At 53.4% G+C, this 26,852-nt stretch overlaps 1 protein-coding gene across 19 annotated transcripts in view; it reads right to left on the reverse strand.

Annotated features, from left to right (window-relative positions):
* Window positions 1-26,852, reverse strand: part of TSPOAP1 (TSPO associated protein 1) — a 231,462-nt gene that overhangs the window by 69,898 nt on the left and 134,712 nt on the right. For 18 of the 19 annotated variants that reach the window (XR_006286347.1, XR_006286348.1, XR_006286349.1 and 15 more), the window contains 3 exons: window positions 25,981-26,090; window positions 10,768-11,580; window positions 9,847-9,998 (listed from right to left, as the gene is read on the reverse strand). Coding sequence is in view for 16 of the 19 variants with exons in the window: in XM_043531294.1 (XP_043387229.1) it covers window positions 9,847-9,998; window positions 10,768-11,580; window positions 25,981-26,090 (1,075 nt within the window). In the remaining 3 variants the exon portion in view is untranslated. The remainder of the gene's footprint in view (window positions 1-9,846; window positions 9,999-10,767; window positions 11,581-25,980; window positions 26,091-26,852) is intronic. The other variant, XM_043531296.1, reaches the window with a different exon arrangement.

The following is a 26,852-nucleotide window of genomic DNA, read 5'->3' on the forward strand; positions in this document are numbered from 1 at the left end:
ACCTCCCTCCCTCTTTAGGTACCTCAGTCCACCAATTAGATTCCTCTGACATTCTCAAAACCACTGCTCAGCTGCTTCCTACCCCTGTAGGCATCTACGTACCCTCAGTGGCTCCATTTCTGCTGGTTGGCATGCGTTAAGCCGCCTACACACGGATGCCGCCCCACAGCTAGTGAGCTCCTTGTGGTCCTAGCTCAAGCCAAAGCCCCAGTAGTGCCGAAGCGGGATTTTCCAACTAGACATTACCCCGCCTATGTCATCAGAAGGGTCTAATTGAGTAGGTGTGCTCAGAGCACGGATCGGATCTCACCCATAAATAACTGGGGAAGAGCAGCACGATAATTTTTCATGGGTGTGTGTCTCAGTCTAGTGGTTAGGAATGAGGGACAACATCCACAGAAGAAAGTGAGAGGCCTACCCTGAATAACCAGGGGGTCAGGGCACTCACCAGTGATATGGAGACCTCAGTTCTAGTCCTTGTTCCAATGAATAGTTAATTATTGATACAAAGTGGAGCAACTTCAACAGGCAAAACTGAGAGCTCCCTGCCCCTGAATACCCAATAGCCCAGCGGATAGGGCTTCCCAAGTGATGTAAGAGCCCTGGATTTAAGTCTTCCCTCCACATCAGGTAGAGCAGCTCTCCTAGATCTCCGGGGGCCTGGGCTATTGGCTGCCATGCGGTAGGTTTCTCTCTGGCTTTTCATGAGAAAGGCCTGATTTTCTCCTGCTACAGCACCGCTGAACTGGCTGAGATGCCTAACTCCAGGAGAGGGTCACTGCTGAGTCCTGAGCGGAGAGATGCACCTCCCCACTGCTCGACAGTCAGATGCCTAGAGGCCCTCATCAGTGGTAGTTAGTGCAGCCTTGCAGGAGCCCTAGGCATCACTAGCAATGTGAACCAAAGGCTGTGCACCAGAGCAGGCCTGGCCTTGGCAGAATAGCGACACACTAAGTGTCAGCTAACCAGGTAAGCACGTTCTTGAGCGGAGAAGATGGTACAAGAACACCCAGAGTTCTCAAGTAACTACATAAATGCATTTGTAAGAGGTGGTACAGGACCACACCGACCCTGCACAAAGATAAGGAGGGGATGACAGATAATGGATGAGGATGTTTTGCTGGAACTAGAGAAGGGTGGTAACTAATCACATCTGGAGTGTAATACGTCCCTTGTTATGTTGATTGAGCAGGTACCTGTCACAAGCATCCATGTGCTAGTGTCCCTGTAGCTCCTATGGGGCACGAGGACCCTGCTTTGCTGACAATAAACCTGGCCAAGCGCCTTCACCACCGAACCGAGCCTGTGGCCTTTCTTACGGATAACATCGAGGTCTGCTGAACCCACGTGCCGCGCTGTCCGCAAGCACAGTGAGGTAGATGCTCCAAGAACGGCAGCACTAGCCACATTAAACTCTGCAACACCGGCAACACGCCGCAGCACGAACAACAGTTCGGTGCCTAAAGGCCTCTGCATTTCACTCCTGGCATCTGCGGCTCCCTTCCAGGACCCGTTCTGCTAGGCCAGGGGTGGGCAAACTTTTTGGCCTGAGGGCAAACCAGAGTTCGGAAACTGTAAATTGCTCCCCGTAGGAGTGTGCTACGTACAGCTGCCAGTCCTGGTACCCTGAGCAGCATAGTAAGGTGCGCCGGGGGGGGGAGATGGATAAGGGGCAGGGAATCCTGGGGAGCAGTCAGGGGACAGGGGCGGTTGGATAGGCGTGGGAGTCCCGGGGGGCCTGTTAGGGATTGGGGGTGTGGATAGGGGTCAGGGCAGTCAGGGGACAGGGAGGTTGGATGGGAGTGGGGTCCCGGGGGGCGGTTAGGGACGGGGGGTCCCGGGAGAGGGCAGTCAGGGGACAAGAAGCAGGGGAGGTTGGATGGGTCAGGGTTTCTGAGGGGAGCAGTCGAGGGTGGAAAGCGGGAGGAGGCGGATGGGGGCAGGAGCCAGGCTGTTTGGGGGGGCACCAGCTCCCCTGCCCAGGTGCAGTGTATTCAATCGCTCCCCACAGGAATGTGCTACTTACAGTGTACTGCTTAGGGCTGCCAGTCCTTCTGCTCCGAGAGTCGCACATTCCTATGGGGAGCGATTTATTACATGACACCTGGCGGCTCTCGCAGCCCCCCCGCCCCCCAGAGCTCTGGCAGCATGGTGAGCTGAGGCTGCAGGCGAGGGGCCCGGGGCTAGCCTCCCCAGCAGGGAGCTCAGGGGCCGGGCAGGACAGTCCCGCGGGCTGAATGTGGCCCGCGGGCCGTAGTTTGCCCACCTCTGTGCTCGGCGCTGTGCAAACTGATACCAAAAAGATGGTTCCTGCTGCAAAGAGTTTACACTCTAGTTCTAATACAAGAGACAGACCCCCGAGGAAGCACACGGAAACATCTGGCACCCTGACAGGCAGTGATTTCACAACAGCAGCTGCCCTACCTGCTGTCAAGTTTTCTTTAGGCATCATGGCAAAGGAGAGTTTTAAGGGGGGATCTGAAGGATGACAGTGAGGTGGCTTTGTGGACGGTCACAGGAAGCTCCACCCATAGGTGAAGGGTAGGCTGGGACAAAGCATGAAGATTCCTATTTGACAATGTAATGAGTGGGTGATAGAGACTGGCGTTGTTGGCAGAACGGAGGTGCAAGCTGACATCTTAGTAATGTCTGAGTGACAATAGATAGCATGGAGATAAGACAGATGGGATGAATGCACTACAAGGTGGATAGAAAGCTGGCTAGGTTGTTGGGCTCAACAGGTAGTGATCAACGACTCGATGTCTAGTTGGCAGCCGGTATCAAGCAGAGTGCCCCAGGGGTCGGTCCTAGGGCCGGTTTTGTTCAACATCTTTTATTAATGATCTGGATGATGGGATTAATTGCACCTTCAGCAAGTTCACTGATGACACTAAGATGGGGGGAGAGGTAGATACGCTGGAGGGTAGGGATAGGATCCAGAGTGACCTAGACAAATTGGACGATTGGGCCAAAAGAAATCTGATGAGGTTCAACAAGGACAAGGGCAGAGTTCTGCACTTAGGAAGGAAGAATCCCATACACTGCTACAGGCTGGGGACCGACTGGCTAAGCAGCAGTTCTGCAGAAAAGGACCTGGGGATTACAGTGGATGGGAAGCTGGATATGAGTCAACAGTGTGCCCTTGTTGCCAAGAAGGCCAATGGCATTTTGGGCTGCATTAGTAGGAGCATTGCCGCAGATCGAGGGACGTGATCGTTCCCCTCTATTAGACATTGGTGAGGCGACATCTAGAGTATTGCGTCCAGTTTTGGGCCCCCCCTCCCCCTACAGAAAGGATGTGGACAAATTGGAGAGAGTCCAGTGGAGGGCAACAAAAATGATTAGGGGGCTGGGGTACATGACTTCCGAGGAGAGGCTGAGGGAATTGGGATTGTTTAGTCTTCAGAAGAGAAGAGTGAGGTGGGATTTGATAGCAGCCTTCAACTACCTGAAGGGGGGTTCCAAAGAGGATGGAGCTTGGCCGCTCTCAGTGGTAGCTGATGACAGAACAAGGAGTAATGGTCTCAAGTTGCAGTGGGGGAGGTCTAGGTTGGATATTAGGAAACACAATTTCACTAGGAGGGTGGTGAAGCACTGGAATGGGTTACCTAGGGAGGTGGTGGAATCTCCATCCTTAGACATTTTTAAGGCCTGGCTTGACAAAGCCCTGGCCGGGATGATTTAGTTGGGGTTGGTCCTGCTTTGAGACCTCCTGAGGTCTCTTCCAACCCTAATCTTCTATAATTCTAAGCTGTGAACTGCCTTGAAAGTGAAGCTGAGTAGGTTGTGTTTGACGTGATGGAAAATGAAGGGGAATAGTGGAAGGATGCACAGAAAGGGGTGATGTGCTCAAAATGATGAACTAGTTACATTTTTTGGGCAGTGGAATTTTGAATGGATATGTGGAGCAAGGTCGCATTTCTCAAGGGCAGAGAAGAGGAGGGTGCATCCATCAAGACATGAGATGAGGAGATTCAGAATGAGGCCTTTAACTGCATGGATGGAGAGGAAAGACCAGACCTTCCAGATGTTAAACTGAAGAATTGGCAAGATTTAGACAAAGTATCAATGTGAGGTCCTAGAGTGAGGGCCGAGTCAAAGATGGCACCCAAGTTATGAGCCTGAGTGACAGGGAAGATGATGGTGGTGTTCATGGCGATGAATAAAGGAGGGAAGGGGGAAGTTTTGGGGAGAAAGATGAAGAACTTGGCCTTAGCCTTAATCTGGCATCTGAACATTCACCAGGAGATGCCAGAGGAAGGCCCAGATTTTGGCCTGGACTCAAGGAGTCAGGTCTGAGGCGGAAGGTTCCTCCTGGCTGCTATTTGGCAGTGGCAGGATCTTCAACTCTCCATTCTCTACCAGGCTGCTACAATGAGTTGTGGGCATCTCCACTACTCTGTTAATCCCTCCTCTATAGACAACAGTGCTGGTGTCTGCCTCCACTTCCCAAACAGCAGCCAAGTGACAATTATCTCAGCTCTGTCAGCTTCACTGCTGCTGACAGAGCTCTAAAGAGCAGCAATAAAGCTGAGAAGACTCTGGTCAGTGTTCTGTCTGCTGCAGCTGAGCAGAGCTTTGAGCAGCACTGGAGGCACTAGGGTGGTCTCCTGCAGCCTCAGGCAGAAGTCACTACTTTGCCAGCACTCAGGTCATTCTTCAGCAGGATTTCTTCCCAACAATGAAGATTACAAACTTAATTCATTAAACAAAAGCTGAGATCCTGCAGGAGTTGATGGACCTCTCTCTGGAACATGTGCTGCCCATCATGGGCAAGTAGGCCAGTGAATTCTGCAAGGCCTGCCTAAAACTTTTCTGGGTCCACCAGGCCTTCCAGCTCATTTATCACTGCTGTTTGCATTCTCTCTAATTATTGTGGTCTTTTTAAAAGGAGATGCCACGTGATTCTAACAGACCACTCTCTGGTATGAGATACCAACTCCAGGCTGCTGTGTGGTGTGGAGTGCTCAAGGAATATGATACAGAAATTGTACATATGAAGGGTAAGGAAACTGCAGTGGCAGATGGATTGTCCAGGCTATGGGGTTCCAAACCAATATAAACAGAATAGTCAGTGGCTAGCCCTATTGTGCCAATGTAAGGGGTGAGATGTGATCCAGGACCCTTTTGGGGCAAACTAGCAGAGGGCTTGGGAGGGTAGAGAGATTTACAGGGATCTGCTGGGTTGTATATATGCATAATAATTCACTAAATCGTGGTATGTGAGGTCTCTACCAAGAGCTAGTAGTCTACTGGACGTCACAACCACTGCACAATGTATGTACAGATAATATTTAAGGAGTTATGTGTCCAGACTGAGAGCAGAAAGCAGGATGCCACCCATGATCCTGTGAGCAGTATGGCCACTGCCTCTGACTGTGTTACAAAACTCTTTATTCTCCCATCACAAACCAGCCATTCTACTCTGGAGCCAGAGAGATGCTCAATTTGGGAAGGCAGAACTGAATGAGGGAGGCAACCTAGTGACAGAGGATGCGGATAAAGCTAATGTGCTCAATGCTTTTTTTGCCTCTGTCTTCACAAACAAGGTGAGCTCCCAGACTATTGCACTGGGCAGCACAGTATGGGGAAGAGGTGACCAGCCCTCTGTGGAGAAAGAAGTGGTTCGGGACTATTTAGAAAAGCTGGACGTGCACAAGTCCATGGGGCCGGATGCGTTGCATCCGAGAGTGCTAAAGGAGTTGGTGGATGTGATTGCAGAGCCATTGTCCATTATCTTTGAAAACTCATGGCGATCGGGGGAGGTCCGAGATGAATGGAAAAAGGCTAATGTAGTGCCCATCTTTAAAAAAGGGAAGAAGGAGGATCCGGGGAACTACAGGCCAGTCAGCCTCATCTCAGTCCCTGGAAAAATCATGGAGCAGGTCCTCAAGGAATCAATTCTGAAGCACTTAGAGGAGAGGAAAGTGATCAGGAACATAAGCATGGATTCACCAAGGGTAGGTCATGCCTGACTAATCTAATTGCCTTCTATGACGAGATAACTGGTTCTGTGGATGAGAGGAAAGCAGTGGTTGTGTTCTTCCTTGACTTTAGCAAAGCTTTTGACACGGTCTCCCACAGTATTCTTCCCAGCAAGTTAAAGAAGTATGGGCTGGATGAATGGAGTATAAGGTGAATAGAAAGTTGGCTAGATTGTCGGGCTCAACGGGTAGTGATCAATGGCTCCATGTCTAGTTGGCAGCCGGTATCAAGTGGAGTGCCCCAAGGGTCGGTCCTGGGGCCGGTTTTGTTCAACATCTTCATTAATGATCTTAAGGATGGCGTGGACTGCACTCTCAGCAAGTTTGCAGATGACACTAAACTGGGAGCAGTAGTAGATACGCTGGAGGGTAGGGATAGGATACAGAGGGACCTAGACAAATGAGAGGATTGGGCCAAAAGAAATCTGATGAGGTTCAACAAGGACAAGTGCACTTAGGATGGAAGAATCCCATGCACCGCTACAGACTAGGGACCGAATGGCTAGGCAGCAGTTCTTCAGAAAAGGACCTAGGGGTTACAGTGGACGAGAAGCTGGATATGAGTCAACAGCGTGCCCTTGTTGCCAAGAAGGCTAACGGCATTTTGGGCTGTAGAAGTAGGGGCATTGCCAGCAGATGGAGGGATATGATCGTTCCCCTCTATTTGACATTGGTGAGGCCTCATCTGGAGTACTGTGTCCAGTTTTGGGCCCCACACTACAAGAAGGATGTGGAAAAATTGGAAAGCGTCCAGCAGAGGGGAACAAAAATGATTAGGGGACTGGAACACATGACTTACGAGGAGAGGCTGAGGGAACTGGGATTGTTCAGTCTGCAGAAGAGAAGAATGAGGGGGGATTTGATAGCTGCTTTCAACTACCTGAAAGGGGGTTCCAAAGAGGATGGATCTAGGCTGTTCTGTGGTAGCAGATGACAGAACAAGAAGTAATGGTCTCAAGTTGCAATGGGGGAGGTTTGGGTTGGATATTAGGAAACACAATTTCACCAGGAGGGTGGTGAAGCACTGGAATGCGTTACCTAGGGAGGTGGTGGAATCTCCTTCCTTTGAGGTTTTTAAGGTTAGGCTTGGCAAAGCCCTGGCTGGGATGATTTAGTTGGGGATCAGTCCTGCTTTGAGCAGGGGGTTGGACTAGATGACCTCCTGAGGTCCCTTCCAACCCTGATATTCTATGATTCTATGATTTAAGTGAGTTAATCTCCTGCAGTAGAGACTTCCAGAGGGAAGTAAATGGAGTTCTCTGAATGCACTGCCTCTGCAGATCCACCTGACCCCCTTCCTCCTTTTTAATTTGGATAAAGCCAATGTACTCAATGCTTTTTTTGCCTCTGTCTTCACGAACAAGGTCAGCTCCCACACTACATCATTATCCTTAAACGATGCTTTGAGACAGAGAGAGGCGGAGGACAGGTACCAAGGCAGGATTGTGGATGCACATAAGTTAGGCAGGCACAAGCTCCCCTAACAGAGTTACTATGAAGTTGCCTAGCAAGACACAGGATGTGACTCCCACAAAGTGCATTGATTTCTATGACAACTGGAACACCCAAACACCAGGGAACCTGATCTCCATACAGTGCTCTGTTAGTGCTGCAGGCTGAGGGGCATTGTGATATCAGAGGTAACTCAGCCAGTCATTACTCTCTCGCTCCCGTTTATTTGCATATTTCAATCTCATTGGTTGAAAAGAGTCAGCCAATGAAACTGCAGGTCAGGACTGAAGTGTACTGTCAGCATTGGGGGCGCAGAGGTTCAGGAATGGAATAACAGAACCGGAGCACAGTTGCCAACTTCCATGCGGTAAATAAGCACCCCGATTTTCATAATAAGCCAAAAATCAAGCTAATCCCATTGCAAATTTCTGCATTTTTTCTGCGGATTTGGCACGTTGATCCAGAGCTATATTGGCTGAGTATGAGTGAGGCTGGAGATTTGCATAGTGCCTCCCTCCACGCTATGCCCATTTACCTTCGCCCAGTCACAACTGTTTTAGTTCATCTAAACAGTTCCTGCCCTGGCAGCACCAAATGGGCAATGACAAGGGGAGAGACGGCCAAGGCTGGCAGCAGGGTTTAAAGTTCGGGTTACTGGAGGGAGGGAATGATGACTGGCTGAGTTACCTCCGACATTCCAAAGCTACTGCTCTGGCTCCTCTGCCTACAGACCCACATGGTCCCTGTCAAGAGGAAGTTGTTGATATGAAAGTGATAAACCAACACAGAGAAGAAGAGGACTTAACAGACAAATGTAGGGTTAGTGGCAGTATCCTGTCAAACTGCTACAGGTTCTGGGATAGAACTGCTGTTCCTGCCCCTGCCTCCCCCCCCAGCTCAGCCTGTCTAGGGAACAGAGTGGGTGACACTCTAATTATGCAACCTTACCTGGAAGACAAGCTCCCACCCACAATGGAATTAACCCATTTGACAAACAAGGAAGGGGAGGCACAGAGTGGGACGTGACTTGCCGCAGGGTGCACAGAGACCATTCCCCAGCACTGCACGCACTCCCTCAGTCCATGCTGTCTGGAGTAGCTACTCGATTCTCTGCACAATTCTAAGCTGGGAGAGCTAACAGTGCCCGAATCATGCAAGTTCTTATTTCTGTTGGTCCTAATATTCAAAAATAGCTCGGCTGACATTATTCCATTTCTCCAGAACAGATCCTATTCACCCAGGACACCACGTGTTGAGTGTCAACCCAAAGTTATCAATCGGTTCAGAGACAACCCATGCCTGCCGATAGAGGCGGGGCAGAGTGAGGGCAGCCAGCTTCAGCAGTGTTACTGAGCATGCTCAGTCTGTGTGAGCATGCTCAGTACAAGCCAAGTGTGATGGGGCAGATGCCCCTTACTGGCAGAAAAGGGGTTAAAAGCAGACCTAGGCTGCGCTGGAGCAGCCAATCAGAGAAGGGCTGAAAGGAGCAGCCAATCAGGGCCAAGCAGGCCCATGTAAAAAGGGAGCTGCAGGGCAGAGGAAGGCAGTTGTCTGCTGGGAGCCCAGGGAGGAAGGGCTGTGTCTCTGGAGGGCTGAGAGAACTGCCAGCACCCTGGACAGAGCAGTGCTGCAAGCAGGGACCGGGGAAGCTAGAGAGAGCTCCTGGCTGGCTGCTAGGGCCTGCAGGCTGAGGCCCTGAGGTAAGGGCAGACGAGGGTGCTGAAGCCACATCACATTGGACTGCAGTTGCCGCTGAGGGAAGTGGCTGGATAGCGATTGCAGGCCCCCCGGAAGCAGGGAAGGACAATGTGTGGCACGGCAGGAGGGCAGTGTCGCTGAAGAGGACACCATGGTCCTTGGAGAGACGTGGGTCCTAGAGCAGGAGTGACAGTAGCGAGGCACCACCCGAAGAGGGCGCACTACCATGCAGAGCTAATTCCCAAGACAACCAGCAGGAGGTGCCAGAGTGGCGAGCGCACCCCGTCACACCAAGCAGAAAATCAGGAGGGGGACGTGACCCTCCATGTCTCCCCCACACATCGCCTCTGAATCTGGTGCCATGGATGTGTCTAAAAACGCCAAATGTGTAGCCAGGAACTTTCAGCTAACTAGCTATTCCCTGCATGCACCATACCGAATGACGTCCTTGCAGAATAAGTCTTTTTGCAGCTGATGTTTCAGCCCTAAGCTCTTTGGAGCAGAGACCTTGTCTTCCTTTGTGTTTGCACATCACTAACATGACAGGGACTCCCTCACTTGTGATGGGGGCAACTGAGCACCACGGCAACAGCAAATTAATTGGCATTATCCATGGGACTTCACTGAACCATATGGAGCCTCTACAATAACATACCCACTCCCCACATCCCTTTGCACCCCAGTATCCAGCCTATGACTGCATGTATATTACCTTCTGTCCATCGGCATATACAGCATAGCCGGTAACTCGGACCCCATTCGATGATCCTTCTGCATCAATGGTGACAGGTAGCCAACTGATAACCAGAATGCCTGCTGACGGGCCAGGCTCTGCTTGGACATCAAGTGGCGCATCAGGAGTTCCTAGGAGAGATCAATGAGATTTTCCCTTTTATTTGTCAGGACAGTGGCATAATCGCCAAACTAAATCCAAGTAAGTAGTGGAAGGAAGGAAGTGAAGCTCTCTCACCCAAAAGTTACAGAAATCACTGGAGCAGTTCATCTCCAGACTTGGGAGAAAGAGACCAAATCAGAGCAGGGAAAATGCAATGCTTTTTGCTTTGTGAATTTCCCCATGTGGAAATCAGGCTTTTGCAAATGTAGATGAGGGTGAAGTGAAGTGATTCCTGCAGCACGGTGCATGTATTTAATGATGATAATACATGTCACCTCTCCCCCAGGAAGGCACACGTCAATGAAGGTGGATATTTGCTATTTTCACTCAGCAACTTGCAGCAAGAAGAGTTTAACTTGTAAAACTAAAACAGGAAAATGTTAAAACCAAATGACAAACCAGCTTAGGTCTGTCTGCACTTGGAGATGGGGCTCTGACATACACGGGCTAGCTCTCATCAAGCTAGAGTGCCAAAAATAGAGAGTAACTGCATGAGCTGTGGGAAGGGCTAGCCACCCTGTGTATGTAGCTAGTGTCTCTGATGGGCAGCCACTCGGGGTGGCTAGCCCTCCCACTGCTCCCGCTACATTCTGGTTTTAGCATAGTAACTCAAGGAGAGCTAGTGCAGTTATGTCTTCTGAAACTGGGAATCCCAGCCCCAGCTCCAAGTGTTACTCTTTGGAAATCAGAGAAACCACCTAGTAAACTGCATTGTTTGTCCCCTTCTGTCCCCAGTACCTGCTAAGGGAGTAGTGAAGTGTATCGCTGCTGACTTCTTCTCACGCCTCTCCTGGGGCAACTCCCAGAGCACCCCGGGGGGCCGGGCCTCCACCTTGGCAACATACTGTGTGCTCGGGCGCAGGCTGCGAAAAGTGTACCAGTAGACACCTGGCTTTGTGGTGTCACACTCTTCCTCATCGAGGTACACTGCATGAACGTAGTTGCTGTTGCACGGTAGCCAGGTCACTTCTGCTGAGGTCGCTGTCATGCTTCTGATTTTCAGCAGCATTGGTGCTATGCAGAAATCTTGCCCAACACAGAAAGTGCACCGCAGCTTATCGGAGCTTCCTTGGTCTGTCACACTTTGCACAGAGATGCGATAGGCTTTCAGCTCCAAGTCCAGCTTCTCGATCACAGCTTTAGTTTGAGAGCCACTCTTCACATTCTGGCATAACTCTGCATCCACATAGACGTTATAGCTCTGTATGTCTGTGCAGCCAGCTGGCAAAAGTGGTGGCTCCCAGCCTACAACTATGCTTCTGGTGAGCTGTTTGATCAGAGTCAGCTTTCTCGGGTAAGGCACCGCTGTGTGATTGACAGGCTCCTCCTGGTCTTCTGGTCTACCAGGCAATGGACTGATACTGGCCTCATCAGCAGAGTGATCACTTCTCTCTCCACTGCTAGTGCTTGCACCAACAAAAATCCTCTCGTGGTACGAGCTCTGGGTGAGATCATTCACCTCTGGAGGCAGAAAGGTCATGAGGTCATCATCTGAAACTTGTTCAACAAAATTGGAGGGGACCAGCCCTCTCCTGCCATCCATTAGCTCCCCTAGATGAGAAACAGGAAACCCGTTATCACCACACCTGCCCTTCAGACTCCAAACCTAGCAGTGGTAGAGAGAAAAGAGAGCAGCATCCCTGGCCAATCACTATCCCAACATAATCAGAAGAGAGAAGCCCTGTCAGGCCACAGCGAGCACAGCACTCTGCCAGGAAAGGACTGCTCCCTCCATTTCCTCGCACTTTGTCCCATCTGGTTCTAAATGTTCCACAGGATGGGGTCTCCACCACTTCCCTTGGAGAGTATTTCACAGCCTAGGAACTAGGAAGTATTTCTAGATATTTAGACTAAGCTTCCTTTCCTTTTATTTCATCTAGTCACACTCCTTTTACTACCTTAAACTATCTTCTGTAGCCTTTCCAACCCAATATCTATACCAGTTGGGGCATGGAGTGGAATCTTTGTTTTGGAGGATTTGTACAATTACCCAAAGCAAGAGTTCATGACCTGGGGCAGTGCAGAAGGAGAAAAACGGTTACTAACCTTCCAATGTAGGTGTGCGCACGCCATGTGCACTGTCCCCCAGTGGTATCTGTCAGATCGGCTATGGTGCCCCATGGAGTGACGCCTACATGGCGCAGTTTATAGATACCTGCTGCCCTACTGCCCCCTCAGTTCTTTCTTGACTGCAACTCTGACAGAGGGGTAGGAAGGCGGGTTTTGGAATGGACATGAGCAACACATCTCGAAGAACAACAGTTACAGAAAAGTTAGTAACCGTCTTTTCTTCTTGGAGTGTTTGCTCATGTCCATTCCAATGCAGGGGATTCCCAAGGTGGTCAGGTGGTGGGATCAGAGTTTCACTGACAAGCAGACTAGCACCGCTTGGCCAAAACCTGCATCATCTCTAGCCTGCTGAGTGATGGCGTAGTGTGAGGTAAACTTGTGGATCAGCAACCAGGTCGCATTCTCTAGATATCCTGGATTGGGATCTGTGCTGCGTACACCACCGCTGATGCTTGCAACCTTGTAGAATGAGCCATCAAGCAAGGATGTGGGACTTCACCAGGTCACAACAAGTGCAGATGCAAGATGTAATCCAAGAAGAAATTCTCTGGGCAGAAACTGGACTGCCTCTCATTCTGCCTGCGATGGCTACGAAGAGTCGGGTGGTCTTTCTAAATGGCTTAGTCCTCTCTATGTAGAATGCCAGCGCACATCTCATATCCAGTAAGTAGAGCCTCTGTTCCTCCCTGCTAGAGTGCGGTTTAGGCTAGAAGACCGGGATAAAAATGTCCTGGCTACTATGAAATTGAGAGACCACATTAGGGAGGAAAGACGGGTGTGGCCGGAGCCATATCTTGTTCTTGAAAAAGCCCATATACAGTGGTTCAGAGGTGAGAACTCTTCTGGCTTAGGTGATGGCCATGAGAAAAGCCACCTTCAAATAAAGACAGAGCAAAAAGCACATTGCCAGTGGCTCGAATGGGGGTCCTGTCAGCCTTGTCAATACCAAATTAAGGTCCCAAGGGGGCAGAGGCTGGGGTACTTGTTGGTAGAGTTGTTCCAAACCCTTTGAGAAATGGCTGCAATTAGGTTTGAAAACACTGACTGGCCGTTCACTCCACGGTGAAATGCAGAGATCACAGCTAAATGAACCCTTATGGATGAAATTGTCAATCCCTCCTGCTTTAAATAAAGCAGCTAGTCCAGAATGAGGGGCAGTGAGGATTCTGTGGGTGAAACGCCTTTCTGTGCTGACCAGATCGAGAACCTCTTCCATTTAGCCAGACAGGCGGTTCTCGTCTGCTACCCAAGAGCACCTCCTGTACCGGAGCTGAACAAGACTGTTCCGCCTGGTTCAGCCATGGAGGTTCCATGCTGTCAGGGGAGGCACTCAAGGTTCAGGTACAGTAGGCGGCTGTGGTCCCGAGAGATCAAGTCTAGGCTGACTGGTGTGTCCACCGAGAGTTCCAGCAGGGTTAATCACGTTTTGTCCCTTCTGACCTTGAGCAGAACCTTGTGTATAAGAGGAGTGGGAGGGAACGCGTAAAAGAGCCTCCCCTTCCAAGGAAGGAGAAAGGCATCTGTGAGCGAGCCCGGACTGTGCCCCAGGAAGGAGCAGAACTGAGGGCACTTCCTGTTGTGCCTCGTCGTGACTAGGTCCACTGGGGAAACCCCCACTTGTCGGACAATAGCGTTTAAGACGTCTGGGCGAATGGATCACTCGTGATGGTTGGAAAAGGATCTGCTGAGGTGGTCTGCCAGCCTGTTCTGCAACCCTGGTATGTAGGAGGCTTCCAAGTGAATGGAGTGGGCTATACAAAAGTCCCATAGGCTCAACACTTCCTGGCAAAGGGTGGAGGAGCTGGCTCTCCCTTGCTTGTTTGTGTAAAACATTGTTGTGTTGTCCATGTGGACTGAGATGCACTTGCCCTCTAAGTGGGTTGGAGCGCCTGGCAGGCTAAGCAAACCGCCCTTAGCTCTATCACACTGACAGGTAAGATGCGCTGCTGCAGCCCATCTCTGATGAGTTTGTGACTAGGGCCTCGAAAAGGGGATGCCTGGGTTCTGATCCAGCAACCACCAAAGGGCCGAAATCACCAGTGACAGAAGTGTGATCACCTTGTCCAGAGGATGTCGATCCAGTATGGACACCGATGCCCACCATAATGGGAGGGGCCACAGACAGAGTCACGCGTGTTGCACCACACAGGTACAAGACGCCATGTGCCCCAGAAGCTTTAAGCAGTTTACCGCTGTGGTGATGGGGAAATCTCTCAAACCATTTATGAGAGATTCAATGGCTCTGAATCAGCTTTCTGGGAGGAAGGCTCTGTCCTGGATCGAGGCCAGAACTGCCCCTATGAACTCTATTCTCTGAACTGGCAAAAAAGTTGACTTTTGCATATTTATCAACAGCTCCAGATTCTGGAAGGTTGACTGTATCTGCTGTACATGCACCTTCACCTGATCTCTCAATCGACCTTAGATCAGCCAGTCATCCAGGTATGGGTATACTTTCACCCCTCTCCTCCTGAGGAAAGATGCCACAACTCCCATGCACTTCATGAACATCTGTTGGGCTGCCGACAGACCAAGGGATTGACCGGTGAACTGATAATGTTTCTGGTTTACCACGAATCAGAGGTACATCTTGTGACCTGGGAAGATGGCCATGTGAAAATACAGGTCCTTTAAGTCAAGGGTAGTGTACCAATCCCCTGGATCCAGGGAGGGGACAACAGAGGCCAGGGAGATCTTGTGGAACTTCAGCTTTTTCATGAATTTGTTGAGGTTTCACAGGTCCAGGATGGGTTTGAGGTCACCGTTGGCCTTCGGGATTAGGAAGTAACGTGAGTAAAACCCCTTGCCTCTTAACTCCAGAGGAACCTCCTCCACAGCTCCCGCCCTTAGCAGTGGCTACACCTCCTGGGCAAAAAGTCTCTCATGAGAAGGGTCCCTCAAGAGGGACAGGGAGGGAAACAACCGAACTGCAGGGTATATCCCACTTCCACCATGAGCAATACCCAACGGTCCAAGGTAATGCGGGTCCACGCTTGGCAGAAGAGGGACAACTGGTCAACAAATAGGGGAGATAAGATCCAGGCACTATCCTGGTATGCTGTCTGCAGGCGCTCCTGAGAAGATCTGCTTCGGTTCCGTTGAGTGTCTTCAGGGAGCAGATGTGGGGGCCGATGAGAAGTGAGGTGTAGGCCTCCTCCTTCTTATTCCTCCTGTGTCTATACTCTTGCCTCTGCTGAGGATGCTGTGGAGGATAGAGATGGCCCATAGGTTGGGGTTTATAGTGTTTCTGAGCTGGGGCTGGGGGGTGTGGAGACCCAAGGATTTTAAAGTAGCCCTTCAGTACTTTAGCCTATGGAGCTTAGCATCAGTCTGCTCCAAGAAAAGGGAGTTCCCTTCAAAGGGTAGGTACTGAATAGTCTGTTGGACTTCATAGGATAGTCCTGAGGACTGACGCCAGGACCTCTGCCTCATGACCACTGCTGAGGCCATGAATCAGGTTGCCAAGTCTGCTGTGTCCAAGGCAGCTTGGAGAGATGCTTTGATCACCACGTTACCCTCCTCTACAAGAGCCAAGAATTTAGTCCGGGATTCCGAAGGTAAGAGTTCCTTAAATTTTGTCATGGCTGACCAGAAAATAAAATCATAATGGCCCAAGGGCTTGACGGTTGGCTATTCTCAGCTGGAGGCCCCGTGTTGAGTATACCTTCCTGCCCCGTAAGTCCAGCTTCTTGGCCTCTTTCGCATTAGGCGATGGCCCTTATTGCCCCCATTTCTCCATTTCATTAGCTGCCATGACAACCAGCAAGCCTGGTGGAGGGTGAGTATAAAGATCCTCATATCCCTTGGGGGGGCACAAAATATTTCCTTTCCATCCACTTAGCTGTGGGCTGGAGGGAAGCAGGAGTCTGCCACAGAGTCTTTACGGGCTGCAAGATGACATCATTTAAAGGCAGGGCCACCCTTTAAAGGGCACTAATATGTCCATCAGGGCCATGGGCTGACTCAGAGATTTCCTCAGCCTGTATTCCCAACTTCTGTGTGTTGCAATGTAGAAGCTCTTAATGAGCCCTACAGTCATCTTGCGTGGGCACCATGGTCATCCCCGCCACTGCCTCGTCTGGGGAGGAGGACAATGAAGCGTGTACCAGAACTGGGCCTTCTACCTCCTCTGTTGCCCTGTGTCCCGGTGCCAACCTCAGCAGGATGGATTAAACCCCTTTCAGATGGGAAAGGCAGAGGCGCTCTCACCTCCAATGGTGCCAAGAGCATCCGGAGTGGAAACCTTGAAACAGATGGATCACCCAAGGGTACATTGGCCACTGCACTGGCATTTACCATTGTGTCGATGATCATGCTATCAGTACGTGCCTTTGTGCCATAGCTGCTGGGTGTCTATGGTCAGCCTGGTACCTGCTCCTCTGGGAGGTGTACGATTCTGCCTCCAATTCACAGCCCAAGGACCCACTCCTGGGTGATCACAGTGGAGCAGTGCTGAGATGGGGACCAGTGCTGCGATAAGGAGTGTTGCTGTGACAAGAAGCAGTGCAGTGAGGGAGAGCTCAATGAATGGTGGTGCAGCACCATCATTGCTGGCTTGCCCTCTAGTGGCACCTGCTTCAATGTTGAGGCATCCCGCGGTGCTGGAGCTGTCATCAACAGTCCACAACCTGACGGGGATGGCGGTACTGGGAGAGCAAGGAGGCTCCTGGCCACCTCAATAGCCTCCAGCATCAATGGTAGAGCCAGGGCTGTATCACCTTGGTGGCTCTCTCTAGGCAGGGAGTCCACCGGTACCAGACTCAGTGGTCCCCTTCCCATACCTCAGAGGGACCCGGCACAGGCTGCACTCTTTCTGTGGCCTTACGTCTTGGGGTCAGAGCACCCCTGGTCTGACTTCGTCTATCTCTTCTTCAGCACTGGTGATGGGGAGTGCTACCGGGAGGTCAGAGTTGGCGCTGACTTCTTGCACATTGGAGAAACAATGCGAGACTGGGGAGCAGAGTCTTTCATTGGCGCCAGGGATGTGGAGTCACTCTGTACCTCTCTCAGGGAGGCCGGGGCACTTCCGACAGATACCAAGGTACTCGGTGCCGATTCTGCCTGTGGCTCCGAGGAGGGACGAAGCATTACCTCCATGAGGAGGAATCTAAGTCTATTGTCCCTCTCCTTTTTTGTCCTCAGCTTGAAGTTCTTACAGATCTGGCATCAATCTTGCATGTGGCCCTCTCCCAGGTACTTCAGACAAGTATCCTGCAGATCATTCACCAGCATCGGTTTGTGCCACCCTGCACACTGTTTGAAACCCTGGGACCGAGGCATACCCCAGGAGCCCAAGCTGGGCTAGCCCCGCAGGATGGGGAGATCTTCTAACTACACTAGGCTACTTGACTATGTGCTAACTTATTCTAATTCTAACTACTTACAGAACAGAAGTCTACTGAGGAGTAGCACTGCAAACCGTGTTCCAGTGATCCCCCAAAGACGATAAGAAGGAACTGAGGGGGCGGCGGGGTAGCATATTCCTATATACCACACCATGAAGGTGCCAATCCAGGGGGCACAAAAGCTGACCCTATGGATACCACTGAGGGAAAAACTTTCCAGTGATGGTGCATGCAGCGCGCGCACACCTACATTGGAATGGACATGAGCTAGCACTCGACGAAGAACTAATTGAATCAGTTATTCCCTTAACACTGAAAAATTCTTTCAAATTGGCTTGCATTATGTGATAGACCCAGGCCAGTTGGGTACAGCAGAGTAGCCTTATTGGGATCCAGGAAGTAGGCGGCTAAAGGATCCCCCCCGAGCCTAAGGGGGGTGTCCACAGCACCTGGAAAACCAATTAATTACGGGGGACAACTAATGAACAACAGGGACAGGAGTGCGGTCAAAGGGTCAAACGAAGGGAACCGGACGGGGACACCGAGCAAAGAACCCCAGACAGCGCCCACTGCTCCTCAAAGGCGTCAAAGGAGTCAGTGGACGCCGCCCAGAGGAACTCTGCCCGGAGGCGTGAATGGACAGAGGATCGGAAATAGGCCCCACAGTCACAGGAGACTCCATCGGCCAACCTCCTCACCCTGGTTTTATAGATGGCCACTTTAGCCAGGGCCAGGAGGAGGTTGACCAGGAGGTCCCGCGACTTAGTGGGGCCACAGACAGGGAGTGCATAGATAAGGAGGTGAGGGGAAAAGTGCAACCAAACCTTAACAAAATATTCATGAGGAGCCGGAATAGGGGCTGCAGCCTGGCGCACACCAGGTAGACGTGCGCCAGGGTTTCCCTCACATCACAAAAGGGGCAGGTGTCCGGGATTGGGGTGAACTGCGCCAAGTACACGCCCGTGCTCACGGCCCCGTGAAGGAGCCGCCAACTGATATCCCCGGTGAGCCTTGAAACTAAGGTGGAATATAGGCTGGCCCACCGGGGCTCCTCACCTTCTAGAGGTGGCAGGAAGTCCCGCCACTTTGTGTCAGGGCAGGACGCGAGGGTGAGGACGTAAAGGGTGTGGAGTACGAGCGTGTAGAGATGTTTCTTTGGCGCGGTATGGAACCGGACTGGCTGCAGCTCACGTAGCCAGCTCACGGTGAAGGGGCGGGGGGGGGGGGTCGGTCAGGTCCACGGGGCAGGGGCCCGATGAAAAGGTCCGGAGGGCCTGGGGTGGAGGGTGGGCGGGGCGCGCCCTCTCGTAGGACCTGGTCAAGGTAAACCGGCCCTCACCTCCTGAAGTATGCGCAGGGGAGTACGAGGTTTGGAGAACCCCATGCACTGAGCGAGTGTCAGGGGATCCAGCCAATCTCTCTGGTCGTAGTCCACGAGGTCTCCGACTCTGGTGACTTCTGCCAGGACCAACCTCTGGTTCACCGAGGGGGACTCCGCCGCCTGCACACGGAGGTAGGGGCTGTGTAGCAGGGGCTCCACGAGGAGATCTTCCCCTACGGAGACCGCCACGGACCTGGTCGCTGTGAACAGTTTCCAGGTCTGGAGGAGGTCCTGGTAGAAGACCGGCAGCCAGGAGAGGTCTCGCGGAAGACCCCGCGGATGAAGGTAAAGGAGCTGCCGGTCATATCGGAGCCCTCGGAAGTGGTGCAGGAAGGCGTGCGCCAGTATGCTCCACGCCGGACTACTTGCACCATAAAGGAACCTCTGCAGGGCCTGGAGGCAGAAGACATGGACCTGAGTGTGGAGACACTTCAGGCCCTGCCCTCCCTCCTCCAGGGATAGATGGAGAACCCCTGCAGAGACCCAGTACAGTCCTGACCAGAATCAGCGTCCGGAGGTTGGCCAGGAAATCCAGGGCCGGGACCAGGGTGTTGAGCCGGTACCAGAGCATGGACAGGACTAGTTGATTGAGCACCAGTGCCCGCCCTCGAAGGGACAGACACTGGAGCAGTCCTGTCCATCTCCGGAGCCGCTCTACCACCCTGCCCTCTAAACCCTGCCAGTTCTCCGGCGGAGACCGATGCGTGGCAGAAAGGTAAACGCCGAGATAGAGCAGCGGACCCATGCTCCACCGGATGGCCTGAAGCACGGGTGGGAGGGAGCTCGCCTGCCGCCAGTCCCCTACCACCAAGCCAGAGCTCTTGACCCAGTTGACCCGGGCGCAGGAGGCTGCCGAGTACACAGCCTGGCAAGCCTCCACCCATGCCAAGTCGCCCGGGTCCTGGACCACGAGCAGCACATCGTCAGCATATGCCAACAGGACCAGCCGCAGCTCCGGCTCCCATAGCGCCAACCCTGTCAACCTCCTGCGGAGGAGACAGAGGAAGGGCTAGATCACCAGAGCGTACAGCTGGCCCGAAAGGGGGCACCCCTGCCATACTCCTCACCCGAAGCTGACCGGTTCGGTCAGGGTCCAGTTGAGCCTGACCAGACACTCTGCGGAGGCGTACAGCACCTGGAGAAAACCCACAAACTGGGCTCCAAAGCCAAACGCTCGCAGAGTGCTCGGGAGATACCCGTGATCCACCCTGTTGAACGCCTTCTCCTGATCCAGGGACAGGAGGGCGAATGACAGACCGTCCCTACACCCGAGTTCCAAGAGGTCCCGGACCAGATACAGGTTGTCGAAGATGGTGCGGCCCGGGACGGTGTAGGTCTGGTCTGGGTGGATCACATCCGCCAGCACAGACCCTAGCCGCAGCGAGACGGCTTTCGCTACGACCTTGTAGTCCATGCTGAGGAGCGACACGGACCCCAATTTCTTAAATCGCGGAGGTCCCCCTTCTTTGGCAATAAGGCGAGCATGGCTCGCCTGCACGAAAGAGGGAGGACCCCGCTCTGCAAAGACTCGGTCCAGACAGTGACTAGGTCTGGGCCACGGACGTCCCAGAACACGCGGTAGAACTCCATGGTCAGCCCATCCATGCCCGGAGATTTATTGGTGGGCATGCGACGGAGGGCTTCCGAGAACTCGGCCAGAGTGAGAGGCAGCTCTAGCCGGTCTCGGTCGCCCACGCTGACCGTTGGGAGTTCGTCCCAGAGCACTCTGCAAGCGTTAGGATCGGTCAGATCTGGGGAGAAAAGGCCTGCGTAGAAGGCCCTGTCCCTCCCGCACATCTCCGCCGGATCCGTGAGGGGAGTGCCATCCTCTGCGAGGAGGCAGGAGACGTGCTTCTTGGCCCTGCTCTTTTTCTCCAGGGCGTAGAAGAAGCGGGAGCCACGATCCATCTCCCGAAGGAGGCGGATGCGGGATCAAACAAAAGCACCCCGGGCCCGATGGTCCTCGAGGGCCCGGAGCTCCTCCCGCTTCTCCCAGCACGCCCCACAGAGGGATGGATGCGTGGCAGAAAGGTAAACGCCGAGATAGAGCAGCGGACCCGCGCTCCACCGGATGGCTTGAAGCGCGGGTGGGAGGGAGCTCGCCTGCCGCCAGTCCCCTACCACCAAGCCAGAGCTCTTGACCCAGTTGACCTGGGCGGAGGAGGCTGCCGAGTACACAGCCTGGCAAGCCTCCACCCGCGCCAAGTCGCCCGGGTCCTGGACCACGAGGAGTACATCGTTGGCGTACGCTGACAGGACCAGCCGCAGCTCCGGCTCCCGTAGCACCAACCCTGTCAACCTCCTGCGGAGGAGACAGAGGAAGGGCTCAATCGCCAGAGCGTACAGCTGGCCCGAGAGGGGGTACCCCTGCCGTACTCCTCGCCCAAAGCTGACTCTCTGCTCTTTTTCTCCAGGGCGTAGAAGAAGCGGGAGCCACGATCCATCTCCCGAAGGAGGCGGATGCGGGATCAAACAAAAGCACCCCGGGCCCGATGGTCCTCGAGGGCCCAGAGCTCCTCCCGCTCCTCGGAGCTGGCGACCAGACGCCTCTCCAGCTCTAAGACTTCCTGTTCCAACTGCCCTATCGCCGCATCCCTCCGTCGGCTGGCGCCCCGGGTGTCTTCACGGCAGAAGAGCTGGGCGCGCACCTTCCCTAGGTCCCACCACCGCCGCGCCGAGGGAAAGGCACGCCGCTGCCCTCGCCAGGCCAACCAGAACTCCTGGAAGGACGCCACGAAGCCCACGTCCTCCAACAAGCTGTTATTAAAATGCCAATAGGCCGGCCCCGGCCTCTCTGCACAGAGACCGTCACGGTGGCCAGGTGATGATCGGAGAATGGGGCCGGCCGGCCGGATGCTGGAGGAGTGGGCCTGTGAAAGATGGAAACGTGATAAATAGATGCGGTCCAACCGGGAGTAGCGTGACCGACAGGCCTCCACCCGGACAAAGGTGAACGTCGAGACGTCGTCCGGGTGGTGGTCGCGCCAGACGTCCACCAGGGAGTGATGGTAAACTATCTCCCGGAGGATGCCCATGGCGGCCGGGCACTGTTCGGTCCCCAAGCGGTCCCGCTCCTCGAGGGTCGTATTAAAGTCCCCACCCAGGACCAGGCACTCATGAGGATCCAAAGTGCCGAGGAAGGCAGACACCTGCTGAAAGAAACGTAGCCGCTCCGCGCCCGATGTTGGGGCATAGACGTTGACAAGATTGACCACGAGCCCCTCCAAACAGACCCGGAGGTGCAGCAGGCGGCCCGGCACAGCCTCAGTGACCCCCAGCAGCTCGGGCCGTAGCTCGGGGGAGAACAGGGTCGCCACTCCAGCCGTACGAACTGTGAGATGGCTAAAGTAGACCCTGTCCCCCCATTCCAGCCGCCAGCTGTCTTCGGCGGCCGGATCCGTATGGGTCTCCTGCAGGAAAACCACAGAGTACCCCCCTCCCGAAGGAAGGAGAGCACCTGGCACCTGCGGAGACCCATCCTACAGCCCCGGGTGTTTAACGTGATGATGGTAAGAGTTGCCATGAGGAGAGCTGGGGGGGATCCTCGCCGGCAGGGATGCTCGCGGTTCCCAACGGGCCGCGCAACAATCTGTGACCTACCCCATAGGTAATTAGGGAGTCACAGACGAAGCGGACCCGCTGGTAAGTCGTGGCAGCCTGCTTCCCGGTCCTTTTACCCTCCTCCATAAGGGCCCTCACGGCCCGGAGGATGAGATGAAAATCCCCCCATCGCTGCAGGGCAAGCTGCACCTTATTAAGGGAGCCCCGGACGTCCTCAAGGAACTCCCGCAGCTCCTCCCGCAGCGTATGGGGGGCCGGGGCCACTAGCCCCCGGCTGTCCTCCGGAGGGACCACTGACACAGCCCCGTGGCCGACCGAAAAGGGCAGGCAAGGGGCAGCCCCCCTCAAACCCTGGCTCGATTGGGGGCGGTGGAGGGAAGGTAGCAGCCCCTAGTGAGTCAGGACTGGGAAATACAGAGGCCGCTCCCTGGGGGCTATCCTCTAGGAGCGAGGAGATGACGGCCCCAGGGGTGGCAGTGACAGCATGGGAGGTGGGGGGGACAGGGGCAGGGTTGACATCAGGGGCAGGGCAGGGATCCAGAGTAAGGGCAAGGCAGGGGTTGGGTGCAGAGTCAGGGAGAGGGGCAAAGGCAGGATCCTGGCCCCTCTCAATCAGGCTCTGGGAGGTGGGGGTGGGGCAGGGCGCCCTCCATGATGCTGGGCTCTGGCACCACGGCCGGCATAGTAGTCACAGCACCGTCGGTGGGGTCCCCGCCGGGGAAGGAGGTCAGTCGCCCCACGCCCTTGAGGGGCAACCCGTGGGGCTCGGGTCCCAGTCGCAGCGCACCAGCGGTCACCTCGGTGGACTTGGCGGCTAACAGCTGGGTGCCACCCACGGCCGGGTGGATGGAGGAGCCCTGGGAACCCTCGGAGGCGGGAGCAAAGGTAGCGGTTAGGGGAAGGGGACATGGGACAGGCGGGTCCGGGGTGAGGTCGCTCAGATCGAGGACCGCTAGCAAAGGGTCATCCTCCCCCTGGGTAACTGGGGTCAGACCCAGGGCCTCGATCTCCTCATAAATGGAGGGGAGCTCTCCGTCCGCTACCCCGGAGGTCTCCCCACTAGTGCCCGAAGTGACACTCGCCCCGAGGCTCACGGGGGCTCCGGATGGTAACGGGGCAGGTGGGGCTCCATCGGGGTCCTTCGAGGGAAGGGACTCTAAGGGAGGGACGGCACTGCCCTCCCGTGCTGCCACGTTTTCCCCAGCCGGCACCAGGGGATGGTGTGCACCCGCAGGCAAGGCAGAGGGCTCGGCATCGGCGCCCCCCCTTCTGGTCTTTCGGGGGGCTTCCGCATCGGTAGAAAGGAGCAGAGCTTGAGCCTTCCGTTTGCCCCGCTTCCCCTGGACTAGGGCCCAGCCCTCCATGGCATCATCGGGGGGCTGGCTAACAGGGGTCGGGTCGGGGGGCAAGGACGATGGCTCAGGGGCCGTGGGAGGCAGCAGTGGGGCGGAATGAGAGAGGGAAGATTCCCCCTGGGGCGGGCCCTCTCCCATGCTCGGAGATGTCCCTGCCGCACCCTCCTCTAGGGGTCCCGCCGGATTGCAGGCAGCAGAGGCGGGGCTCTCCTGCTCGTCTGGGCGTGCTGTGGGGAGCACCCCTTGGGCCCGAGCGGGAGCAGTGATGGACTGAGTAGGAGGAGGGGCGGCTCCCGGATGTCTCTCCATGCCGGCCAAGGGGCAGTCCCTCCAGATGTGCCCCATCGCCCGGCAGGGGTAGCACCAACCCCCCCCCCCTCAAGGGGCTGTAGTTGGACGAGTAGCAACAGCACCCAAGGGTGGGTGGGGGAGTCCAGCAGCTAGCCAGCAACCAGGTAGCAGAGAAAGGGGGTGGGTGGGTGGTGTCCAGCCCAGCCAGGGGAGCAGCTGGAGCAGGGGCAGTGGCAGCAAGGGCCCAAGGCCCAGGAGCAGCAGTCTCCCTCCTCCCTCCAGGCCAATTGGGTACAGCAGAGGAGCAGAAGGCCGATATGCTGGCCACTGGATTAGCAGTTTTTTGTTCCCTGACTGACCAGAACAGGGGCTGCTCCAGGTTAATGAGAACACCTGAGTCCAATTAACCTGCAAAGAGTCAGGTGAGGCCATTAAGGTAATGTGACCACCTGACTCTAATTAAGGCCCCTCTGGTACTATAAAAGGGCTCACTCAAGTCTGGCAGAGAGGAGTCAGGGGAGAGGAAGTGTGGTTGAAGGGCTTGTTAATGAAGACACCAGTCATTGGTAAGGGAGCCCTAAGGTAAGGGTGAAGAAGAGAGAAGCAGGAGAGCCGTGGGGAAGTGGCCCAGGGAAATGTAGCAACTCTGGCAGTGAAAGGTTGGCTGCCAACAGCTGCTACCATTAGGATCCCTGGGCCAGAACCCGGAGTAGAGGGCGTGCCCAGGTTCCCCCAAACTCACCACTACAGAAACACCTCCTGGGAGGGGAAAACAGGCCCCTGTCAGGACACGAGGCTAAACTGTTTTGGTATTGAGGCGTAGGAGCAACAGACTGTGGGAGTTCTCTCACCAACCTCCTTGCTGGCTTATGATGAAAAGGGCTCAGTAGACTGTATCCCTGGCCCTAGAGAGAGGAGGACTACATGGAGGGTTGCAGTGAGCCTCTGAAGCTGGCATAAACTGCCTGGAAGCACGGGACCCACAGGGACAAGGTCGGAGCTCTGCCACAGTGAATATACAGAGGATATAAATCTGTCTGAAAGACCACTGACAAAGGGCAAATGTAAACACTGACATATTGACATGGAGGGGTCTAGGGGGAGCCACAATCATCAGCGTTAGCATCACTCTTTGGTGTGATTTAGAAGAGGGAGCTCTCAGACCCTGATGAAAAACACACAAGTAAGGATAAAAAAAACTTTAAAATGGAAATCAATTTTGTTTCGAGTCAACTGAAAATGTTTTGGTCGACTTGAAACTAATCAAAAACATGAAAAATAATAATTTCTAGTCAACTCAAAACATTTCTGGGATTCAAAACATTTTTTTTGAGTTTTCAATTCAATAAAAACAAAATTTAAATGTTGTTTTGGTTCAAATCCAACCGGCTTTTTTTTGGATGCTTTGATTCAGCCCCTGAACTGTAGTTCTGTAGTACTGAATTAGTAGTTGCTCAAATCAATTCCTGAGTTCGTAGAGAATGCCAAACACCACAGGGGGTGGGGCTATGTCGTGCAACACCAGAGCTGTAGCGAGTGTATTGAGAGCTATTCGCCCAGGATAAGTGCAAGGCAATGTCTTAAACCCTTGGCACCAGTGGGTGCATCATGGCATTACCAGCTGTCGACTCTTTGAGAGAAAAGTGTGATGCCTATTGTTAAGGAGTCAGAAAGAGTTCAGCTAAAACACTATGGGTGAAGTCCAGGCTCCAACGAAGCTAATGGCAAAACTCCAACTAACTTCAATGGGGCCAGGATTTCACCCTCGGGTCTTAATTCAACCCTGGCGTAAGTAAATGCATTCCCCATTAAGTCATGAGAGCAGCACTCACTTATGCTGCTGCCCACTTTGACCTTATGATCTTTTGTTTCCTTATAGCTGTAAAAATCGTTAAGTGCCTCTCTGTTTTTTCATGATGCCAGTCACATCTCATTCCATCAAACCCACCTTCAAAGAAGCCATCCTCGTCCATGTCCCCATAGATGTAAATATACTCTCCAGCAGTCAGTGGGAGCTCTGACTCCGGGTTCTCATTAGGACCATCAAAAGGATTATAGCTGAAACACATGTAACAATAAAATGTACTTTGTACAGCAGCTTCCACTGGTCACACTACATCAGCTCACTGGTCAACTGAGGCTGGTATCCTGCCTCTGGGAGTAGCCAGTGCTTCCGAGGAAGGCCAAAGCATAGCTGCTTCCTGGATCCTTGGACCCAAACTTTTTGAGTCCATGGGCTCCCTACTGGCCCAGGGCTCAGATCTCGTGATACACATTGGATCTATTCATGGTGAGCAAGTAATTGTCCCAGGCCATTTGCAGCTACGAGGATGTTATGTCTTTAAAACTGTAGTTGCATATCCTGAACAGTAAATGGGTACATATGTTTCCCCATAACTACCTTGAGTATCAGAATTAACGTTTCACAATCATTATCAGAGCTGACCAGAAAATGGGGGTTTATTCCGTGGAAAATTTTGAATTTTTGCTGAAAAAAAAACTGAAACCGAAACTTCAGCCAAAACCAGAAGGTTTTTGGTCAAAAACGGTACGTTTTAGTTTTGCAGCTGCAAACTTTTCAGCTTTGGTGGTTCTTTGATGAAAATGTGACATTTTCCCCAGAAAGAAGGCACTTTCACAAAAAAAATATGCATAACCAAAACCCCAATTTTCATAAACAAAACAGTTGCAAAGGAAAATTTTCAGCCAGCCCTGCTGGTTATACAACTTGTGAGTTTGCTACGTTTTGACATATGCAACTATTATTTTTGTTTGTATAGATCCTTAGCACTATGGGTATTCCCAAACTCTATCAGAGGC

The sequence above is a fragment of the Chelonia mydas genome, chromosome 17 (genome assembly GCF_015237465.2).
Source record: "Chelonia mydas isolate rCheMyd1 chromosome 17, rCheMyd1.pri.v2, whole genome shotgun sequence".
In the NCBI taxonomy this organism is placed as follows: domain Eukaryota; kingdom Metazoa; phylum Chordata; order Testudines; family Cheloniidae; genus Chelonia; species Chelonia mydas.